The 10720-nt window shown below is 40.4% G+C and overlaps 1 protein-coding gene across 1 annotated transcript in view; it reads right to left on the reverse strand.

Moving 5' to 3' along the window:
- The window catches only part of AIG1 (androgen-induced 1), a gene marked incomplete at its 5' end in the record, with an annotated part of 90555 nt that extends 80265 nt beyond the window's left edge, over positions 1-10290 (reverse strand). Inside the window, 2 exons of the mRNA XM_010294420.1 lie at positions 2199-2300; positions 10135-10290. Coding sequence (XP_010292722.1) covers positions 2199-2300; positions 10135-10290 — 258 coding nt within the window. The remainder of the gene's footprint in view (positions 1-2198; positions 2301-10134) is intronic.
- Positions 10291-10720: the final 430 nt, after the last annotated feature.

The following is a 10720-nucleotide window of genomic DNA, read 5'->3' on the forward strand; positions in this document are numbered from 1 at the left end:
AGGCACTGTGGGGGAAGCTCACAGAGAAGAGGGATTCATCAGCGATGCTGCAGCAGCAAAAGGACACACCTCTCACTGACAGATTTCACTCTCCCAAGGGTGATGAATCTCGTGTGTGAGTTTTGTGGTACAAGGTTAGGCTTCAGCACCAGCCACCCTTGTGTTCAGAAAAATTATCACTTGATGTGCACAGCTGCTGTCAAAATGTGCAGGAAAAAATGGCAATAAATGTTTATTTCAGTAAAAAACAACAGCCAGGGATCCAAACTTTTCTAAAACTGTGCTCTCAGAGGTCCTACCCTTCCACCACGGGGACCTCCATCATACTTTCTAAAATATGTCATGTCAAAATTGGAACTACTACTAAGTGAGGTGCTAGCATTTTCAAGGTAGTTTAAGAACCCCTTCATATTATCATGGTCAATGCATCAGTATTAATTAGTATGAAAGCTGTGGAGGATAAAATGAGGGCTAAAACATCAGAAAGAATTAGACTGAAAGGTGGTGAAAAGCCCAACAGTCATAAGCTTTTTCTGTGACCGAGCTAAAGGAACACTTGGCTAAATGGAGACTGACACAGCAAACAATTCCTTTACAAAAGACTTTCAAAAATGCCTTCTACAATATTTCAAGTCGAAAAAAAGTCTAAGATGCTTGCACGCAATTCATTTCAGCAAACTCTATGATGTCCAAAAATCTCAAACAAAAGCCCTTTTCAAATATTTCAGTTAGTATAAATTTCTACAGAGCAACATGAGCTTGAATTGCCTTTTAGTTATGGCACAGAGGAAACTTCCTGAGTACACGGGGCCGTTTGTTGTCAAACGCTTCACAATGTACATTCATGAAAAATGTTATAGGTTAGGCACTTTCAGTATGTGGAACGTCACCTGGAAGAAATGCCATTGGAGCTGGCACTGATGTGGTGTGGGGAGAACATCAATGTATGTATGGCTTGGTAGTGTTTGCAAGTGTTCAGTTTGTAACCTCAAAACTCAAGGGAGGACAGTCTGAACAAACACAGCAGGAGTCATCAGACTCTTTCCTCAGCTCTACACACGCATAATATCATGCTGTTCTTTTCAAAACATCATGAAATACTACAGTAACTAGGAGAAGCTGATGCTCCTCTTGTCAGTAGTAACTCTCATACTGCTCCTCTAACACACAGTTTAGGGAATCAACAAACAGCAGTGCCATCTGCCCCATCCCACGAAGGACCCATTTCTCAAGCTCAGCAGTAGTGCAGAAACCTTGATCTGCTGTGGTGATATAGTACTCAGATCCTGAAGGATGAGCTCTGCTCTCATCTGCTGATGAACTGTAGTGCCAAGTGGTTTGCCATGCCTTGATATGGAAAACAAAGTAATAATGAAGCATTTTGCACAGATACTACTAGCGAAGCAAACATGATGCTTTTCAGCTCCAAATGCTGCATAAACAGTAGTAAGCACCTGATGGCAAAATGTGGCCTTATCTTTCCCTTAGCATTTAAACATACAGTTGAGAGAAAGAATGTCCGACTTGACACACCAGAGCGGGATGAAAAGGTCAGATTTCCTCTCAAGAAACTACTTCTTTTATGATTACCGATGCAGCAATTTTGAAACTGCGTTGATGCATATAATTCCACATTATTAAAAATACTCAGATACAGGTTCTGCTACGCGTTTGGTGTACTTGAGACATTAGTAATTCCCTTTTTTTTTTCTAAAAACATACAAGTCCAAAAAGCATAGTGAGATTTTTTGAACAAGCATTTTAACGAGAACCTTTTCATCAGAAATTATACTTTTGTAGAATGGTAAAGAATCGTTCAATTAAGTATTTCTGTCATTTTAGAGCAAGATTTGTCAGTCAGAACTTCTGTTTTGTGGAATAGTCTCTTTTGATTAAAATTCCTCATGACCAGGGTGACACTGCTCTGGGAAAGGTACCTTATCACAGAAAACAGACAATCCCTACCACCAGCCTGGGATGTAGGACACACAAGTTCAAATCTCCACTGTTTCAATCTAATAGGGATTCAAATACGACTCAAGGACTCAAAGAAGGAAAGATGTTATTCTTACTTGCAAACCATGTTCCTTAATCAATTCTGAGGGGATTAGCTCTAAGCATATGCAGCGTCATGCACAAGGAAATCCGTGTCTTACACTTTTGTTTATGCAAGAAATTGTTTGCATTACTTTACTCACCATTCCATGATTTAGCCATGCTGGTATAAAATTATCAAGCAGCTTTGGATACACCAGTTCCCTGTCATAGATATAGATGCTCCAAAACATCGTCACAACAAACTAAGAAGAAAAAAAAGAAAAGACATTTTAAAATAAATGCTTCTGAACAATTAGCTACATATTTTAGACAGCAAAACAGGGCACTTAGCAAATGATCTATGCACAGACACAGATATTGTTATTCTTCAACCCAGTCCTGCTTTAATCAACAGTGTGAATATGGATTATTCTTTGCATTCACCGGAGTTTTAGCTTTTTTGTTGTTTTTTTTTTAGTTTCGACTTTTATCCTGGAAAAAATCTCATTCTTTGACTTACATGCCTGTGGCCAAATTACAACCGAGTATTATACTTTAGTAGCAGATGTGGCACATAAATAATGTTTCACCACTAACAGGATAGAAAGCAAATGGAAAATCAGGTAAAACACCACTTGGAATTCACAGAATGTATAAATAAGAAACATTCACCCCTGAACAGAAGCCTATAAACTCATCTTTGCACTTTCTCATGTCAGCCATCAAATAGCATTGTTTAAAAAAAAAGTAAAATTAACCCTTCAACCACACTGCACACAATTCATGGACTGGGATCCAAAGAAAAGAGGTCTAGTATCCTCATTCGTCAACATGAAATTTGGCTTGGTTCTTGCCAGAGACTGCCTACCAGGAGCCCACAAAAAGACCATTATTTCCTCTAGGCCGAGGACAGGACAGATGGCTCAGATAGATAAAGTTTGTACTAGGCTAAATTTTTGCAAAAGCGTGCGCCAATTCTTTAAAGATCCCCTGATGTCTGAAAAGAAAAGGTAATAAAAGATTACAGAAATAATAGTTTTGGCTTACCTTAGCTAGGGAAAAGTAGTCTTCTAAATAAAACACAATTGCTTTCTTACCTTAAATTTGAGTCATAGTTTTCTAGTAAAAAAAGGCTTACTGTTTACAGCGGTAAAACTCAATACCTGGGCCAGGAGCTTTTCAATGACCATTTTCAGGGAATCTCTACAGAGTAGTGACAAGTCCAAGTTTAAAGTTCGTGAGGCAACAGATAGGACTTTCACTGAGATCAGCAGGGAAATACTCAGTTATATCCGAACCGATGTGGCCCCATGTCTCACGGCTAATTTGGAGGGTCAGTAAAAGAAAGTGCAAGAAATATGGGGTGAGCACAGCAAGGTCAGCAAATTACTAGTGTGTGTGATAGTGTTAGGCATAAGTTGTTTCATATGCTTCTGACTTTGGAAGATTAAAATTGAGGTTGCAGTTTATCAATGGCACCTTGTTCTAACCACGGACACGGAGACTTCGGCCAGCCAGTTATGTGAATGACCTGAACCAGTACACTGTTCCCTCAGTGTGCATACAGTACATAGTTTCTTAGTTTCCAACACACTTGTCCATCTGTTATGATAGCTATCGGTGCCTGCTCAGAATAAGCTTGGACTATTTGACTAGTGCACAGAGGCCGGGAAAAAAAAATAGGTTATGATGGACGGCCCGAAAAATATTGCAAGTGTAAAGTACCACACAAGAAGCATCTCTTCTGGGCCAGTCTTGGCATTGGCACAGCCTAGCTTTTTACACACCTGCTGACACGTAAGTGCCAAGATATGAATAGCTGAACAGCAGGGAAAATGGAAGCAAAGTATTCTCTTCTCTGCAGGCTTCCTAGAAGTCATGTATTATCACAGCAGGTCTCTGAGAACCTGCTAAGACCAACTGGGACATAAAGACATATTCTCAGGCACATGAAGACCAAGACTGATAATGCTTTTTTCCGAGGAAGTCTTGCATCAAGGAAAATCACCCAGGATTAGGCTGAACCTTATTACATCGAATACAACAAAGTTGGCATGTTTTGACCTCTGATTTTTGTGTGGAGCAGAATAAAACAATAGACTTTGCCAAGGAGGTAAAGATAAGAGAAGAGGGGATATGCCATCTGTCCCTTAACCAAAGTCAGCCAATGGATGGAACAGGATTAGCCTAGCTGGTTGCAACCATCTGGAGCTACAGACGGCAAATGCTGCTTAGCAAAGCACTATCACAAGGCAGACATAAGGTAAAGGAAGTGCGCAAAACCCAAGGTGTCACAGAACTAACCTATCCCGGAGGACAACCTGACATGAGACTAATGCAACACCCTGGGGAAGAGCCCTTCCAGTGTCTGAATGGTTCACCTTACCTTTCCTTATAGTTAGTTCATTTCGATAAACTGAACTATAAAAGTGAACTATTTGGATAAAAAGAACCACAATGAGGACTTGCTACTTAGCTATCTTGCCTACTTCTGAATTTGTTTACTTTCATAAGCAACTGTTGGTCTGGTACTTTCAAATCATCTCTACTATGCTTATACTTTGGTACTGGTAGACTTTTATTTGGGCTGGGCTTTGCCAAGATCACACATGGCCATGCAGTGCCAGACCATGACACAATGAGCTGCTGCTTTACACTGCCTGTGTAAGGTTCAATCAGAATTGCAGCTCTTACGCTCATGCTGCCTTCCTCGTGGCACAATTCATCCCTGTTGTGGAGGCAGTCATGGTACTAGCCTCACATGCCAGGCTGAACAGGCTGCTCATGTGCAGCAGACATCTTTCAGAGACCCCAATACTTTCATTTTCTTTTGTTCCCAAGGCAAAATGTCACAAATGTCACCCTTCCACTCCCTCTTTAGACAAACTCAGGGCCTGGAATTCAAGGACGAAAACAGGCACTAGCAATTGCTTTTACACTTCTTTCCACAGGAGCCTCCTAAGGTTGCCAACTTTCTGAAGACAGCTATTACTTGGTTAAACAACATAAGGTTAAGCAACATATAAAAGAACAGAAGAGGCCCTCGTTTGCTACTTATCCTACCTAGGGGTCATTACAGACCAAAGGGAACCTCACATTTGCAAGCAGACTGTTGGAACTGTTTGAAAATATGGAGTAGCTCACTTGTCACAGGCATCTAAAGTATTGCTAAACAAATACGCAGCAGCAGAAAAAACCATAAGGCTGAAAACTAAACTCTGTTTTCCCACTTAAGGAGATATTCCTTGAGTTTTTGTCCTCTGTCTCTGAAACTTCAGAGGACATGAGAAGAGCATGTGGCACTGCCAAGGGAAAATTTTTGAAGGACAAGTTGGGAAACAGTTGGTGATTCAAAAGAGAAAACAAATAGCTTTATCAAAACATCACAAATGGAAGCAAAGAGAAACTAAGAGAGAAAAGCCAGTGAAAAGAATTGCATAATTTGCTGTTTTACATGAGCCCAACCAAGAAATGTTATGCAAACGAAGAATGAACCCAGTATTTTCCTGCACTATGTGTTTTTGCTTTTGGCTGGGCTACACAGTTGAGTTCACTCATTTCCTGGATGGCCTCACGACAAAGAAGAAAAAAACAGAACCCTTTGACCTTGACAAAATTTCTTCTGAGTACAGTTAAAGGTAACCTTTCTCGCTATCTCCCAAGACATTTGTGGTTAACTGCGAGTATAAATATATTGTTTGTGAGTCTCTTTGAGGGTTAAAGGCATTACATATAGAAGCAATGTGTTATTAAAGGTAGACCACAGTAAGCACAAATTGGCATGGCACTGGCTTTAGGTTGGATCTAGTGCTAGCACAACATCACACCACATGAATTTGAAAAGGGCCAGTGAAGGAAATAAGAAGGAGTAGGAACTGAAAATCAGTGAAGACTCCCCTCAGAGAATAGAGTTCAGGAGGAAATTGCACCACTGCTCGCTCATGTTCCCATCACCAGCCACCATGTCACCACAGATGAGGGCAAAATCTAGAATAGAGAGATTTTGGCATGGCCAAGTCAGTTACGGAAATAGAAGTATCTTGTAGTCTGGTCAAATAACGAGGTAAGTAGGAGGCTGCAGCAAATGCCTATACATCTTTTCTTGGGTAGGATCCCAGATCAGCATTGTTGATGATCTACAGAAGGGTGATCAGCTTTCCTTTTGACTGTAGCAGTACAGAGAAACAAGAGGTAAGAAAAGCATGCCTGGCTTTCTCTCTTGTATCACAGGTTTTTAAAAACATAAAAGTATAACATAAAGAATATGAGATCATTCTAGCCAGTTTAGACGCAGACCCAAATGGAGCTATTAAAGCTACATGATATAAAATATCAGTGGTGGAGTTTGTGATTTTCTAGGCAGCAATCTCTCTTCTAATATGTAACAATATCACTTTTCTTTCTTCTTCCTATTTCTATTAAACGCAGTCTTAAACTAAATGCCTGTTTTATCTCTTCTTCCTCTTGTTTGGTACAAATTACAAGAAACGTACTGATAAAACCATACACAGTTCACACAAAACACTAATTAACCACAGAAACACGGCAACTTCATGATCTGTGTTAAGAAAATAGAAAAAATTAGGGATACTCTAAACTGATGTAGTCTCTGACTATTAAGTGTGTCTCACACTTCTCTAGCAGTGTAAATTATTCTCAATATAAATCTCCTTTACACTGATTAAGGGGATGTAAGTGCAGCCTAGATGAGAATTGGTAGAGAACTTCTAAAACGTCTATGCAAGCACTTTTCTTCAGTGCATGCTTCCTGATCTCTTAGGCATTTGAATAGTACCCCAGGCTTATAATAAACTAGGTCTAGGAAGTGCTGCCCACAGACTTTTTGTGGAACAAAGCTTTACTGCATAGAAACTTGGTCTGTCGATGTCTGATTTCATTCTCCTAAGAGTTGTATTAAAAAGGGCAACAATAGCTGAACAGTATGTTCATTATGTCCTTCAAAGAGCTTCATGTTTATTTCTTGATGCTCCTAAACAAAATGGTAGGTTGGCAATTCAGTTTTATCTGAACCCCCAAAGATACACAATGCATAACACAACACTGGAGAGGTGTGATTTGCTGCAAAGATTTTGCAAGATTTGATTTGTTCCAAAGCCACCCAAGGAGATGTTTGCCCTTGGGCTGGTTCTTTCCTCTCCTTTGGAAGGTGGGAGGAGGTTGGTGGTCAGACTTCCCAGATGGTTTATATGTAATATGCTTTTAGGAAGTACTAAAAATGAAATACTTTATTTTCTGATTTTTTTTTCACACATCATTGTTTGACTTGGGAGTGGAAACCCTTTTTCTCATCTATTTTTCAGAACATGTCATCTCAAGGGCTCCAGTAAGCAGGAAATACAGAAAAAAATGTGTTGAATTGCTCTTGAAAAACTGCAGTTAGTGGGCTTTAAAATGTTCCCCTAGTATTTGCATCATTCCCCAAACATGCCCGGTGTAAAACACTGAGCAATAAAAATAATTTAGATGTTAAGGTAACTGACAAGTACTTAATCATGACCTCTGCTATTACATTAGAAACCCAACATGGATTTTATTCACATCCATCCAATTTTTATGTGTGAAGGTTCCCTTGTGCTGCTACTGGAAACGACTGAGAAGCTCCTTGGAGACCTAGGTGAGCGAGTCTCAAAGAAGGGAAGTCTGCATTGGAACTTCTTTTGTTCCTTTTTTTTTCATTTTGAGTGAGGAAGCTGTTGAGAGAATATGGGAAATGAGGGAACTTTAACTTTTTTTCTGCAGACACTCTGGTGTTTAATAGCTTTCTTCTAACAAACACCTCTGGCATACCAAAATTTTACTGGATATTTTCTTACACATAAATAGCTCTTTAGAGAACAAAGCCAGTGTTACACAATTGCTATTTTCGGGCCCTGAACTTCTCCTACGCGTAAACCCACCGAAGAAGAGCCCCCAGTGGCTGTCCCTCAGGCACTGGCCAAGGCTTTGGCAAGTGGTAGCTGCGGTGTGGTGGGCGCTGCTGGAGACGATCAGATTTCAGGAAAGAGCTGAGACCCGTGTTAAGTTATGAAGTGCTGCTGTTGGTCTCCCAGTAGCCAGGAGAAGAAACAACAATGAAAACAACCTTTTTAGGCTTTCTTAGTAAGAAGTAAAGTGAAATAATATATGGTAATCAATTGCTCCTCCTCACCACAGAAAGGTCACCTTTGGAAATGCAGAGCATCTGTCCAATAAACATGGCCATTTCTTACCTTTTTCTGGATTTTTTTGTTTGTTTGTTTAAGAGAGAAGTTCTTTCTGTATGAAACCCTTGAGAAAGTAGCTAACTCCAGGTATAAAACACACCTCATGGGAACTGCTAACTTGTAAATCATCCAGCAGTACTTCTAGTGCGGGCAATGGCTACCTGGGATTCATCACTGGCAGCAAGAGAAACAATGCCTGAAGGAAATGCGCAGAACTGCAAAGACAAAGTGAAGCTGAAATTCTCCAAGATCTTGAAAAGTTTCAAGGGCAGGAACACTGCAGGGGTGGAGGAGCACACAGACAGCAGTACAAAGCTAAAACAGTGGCAGGAGAGAATCCGTGAATCCTAAGCAGTGGGAGAGAACCAAGAAGGGTGTGCTTTAATGCATGTAAAGGCTAACACTTCTAGATTGAAAAGGCACTTAAAATCTTTAAATAAAGACAAATAATGTGATGTTGTTCTTCTTCAGTTCTACTATCAACATAGTAGGAAAAGCATCTGTTGCCAATCACAATCAAAAATACTTCTAATTCCCAACCTCTGTTAAAACATAAATGTAACATATATATCTCTGCACCCATAAAATACATATTTGCAAGCCTGTTTATTCACAGATTTTTAAATAACTGTATGAGTTGATCCAGTTACTTCTACCAAGGCTGAAGAACTGCAGTCTGTTACCCCAAGAGGAATTGTGGCAGCTCCCAAGAGGCAGGTTAGCTTGTATAGTAAGGGAAGGCTAGCAGCCGGGTTTTTATGAAAGAAATACCTGCACAGTGTTTCACTGTGCTTTGCATTTTCTAACTTTGTAAAAGCATTCTGCATTTCTTTACATATTGTGAAATACCACATAAATGGTGAAATCACATTTAATGAAGCATCCTTAAACATATACAATTATAAATGTAGATTGATATGTTGCATTAACTGCAGTTGACAGTGAGTGATCAGCTTTTGTGAAACAGTACATTTGAGACCTCATACAGTTTTCTAGTAGTCCTACCATGAAAAGAAAAATTGCTTCTAGTGAATTTATTTTGAACTAATATACACTGAAATACAAAATTAGAATCAAAGGTTGATCCTGAACAGCAATAAAAGCAATACTTTAATGAAAGGTTCACACTTTTTTTTAAATGTAACCTAAACTTAGAACTAGACTGACACAGACCACACTTCCATGTAAAAACTCATGAAATTCTGGATTTTCAGCTGCTTTCAGTGTATGGTGTGAGACACCTGAAGACAGTCAGCACCTTTTGCAATGTGCAGTGTCCCAGTGGAGCAGGACCTGATTCAAAGAACAGATTTCTTTTGAAAAAGACACGTAAAAGCCACGTTTTTCCATACCTCCTGTGTGCTTTTTTACATTCCTGAGAACCCTCTTTTTCTCCTACCTCATTTTTTCTGTCAGCTCTGAATCCCCCACGGCATTAATAGGGAGCAACCTGGACTTTCGCTACACTTCTTGCTCATGACAAAATGGTTTACAGCCCGAATTCCAGTCAGGTCATTATGGTGTGAAACATGCCATAATCAGCACTTTCGCTACTACTGATGATGACAAACAGTGCAGAAAAGTCCAGATTGACACTCAAGATGCTGCTGGTACAACTCACATTTGAAATGACCTGTACAACCAAGTTCATTTTGTAATGTACATTTTTTTTTAATGAACCAAAAATAATTTGAGCACCACCAGTGCTCCCTTACACCTGTGAAAAACAAGAGAGTAGTAAAATCATTGCTACTGTTTTTCCCTTCCTTCACAGTCTTTTGCATAGAGGTGGCAAAGCCTTTCAGCAAACAAGCAGTAAATAACAGCGCTCACCCAGTTTGTAAAGACACGTGCAGATTAACAGTGTACTTACCACTCCAACAGGGAAAGCTAGAACAGCCATCATCCAGTCACGGAGGGAAATGAGTTTTTTCAGCTGCCTCTCTTGCTCTTGACTGTCATTTCCTTTAGTAAGAAGACTGGACAGGTCGGTCAAGACACAGATCCCGAAGAAGACAGCCTGGATAACCTGCACGGAAAGGGAACACACTCTTGAACATAGAGAAGACCAGAGCACTGGCAGAGAGCAGGTTGGACACAGGCGCGTGTGAGGAATATTGCCACGGAACTGACATGGGGAGTGGGAAAACATCAGTCCCTTAAATATGGGCAGAGTTTGTTCACATAAAAGCCACTTGAGCTTCTAGATTGAAAAGCCCTGCATGCACCTTGCTCCTCATGTATCAGGGGGATTGATGCGAGTGGAAGGACTGTTCCCGAGGTGGGTCTTCCCACCCTCACCTCAGACATGTGCCACCAGCCAGGGACTGAACTGCAGCCACCCCTTCCTGCTTCGCTCCATACAACTCGGCCCCAAAGACATGGCATTTGCCTCTGAGGTGGAAAAAGTGAGGAATGCTCCATGTGAAAAGAAAGGAAAGAAAGAAGACGAGCGGCTC

Source organism: Phaethon lepturus, unplaced genomic scaffold (genome assembly GCF_000687285.1).
Source record: "Phaethon lepturus isolate BGI_N335 unplaced genomic scaffold, ASM68728v1 scaffold11979, whole genome shotgun sequence".
Classification (NCBI taxonomy): Eukaryota; Metazoa; Chordata; class Aves; order Phaethontiformes; family Phaethontidae; genus Phaethon; species Phaethon lepturus.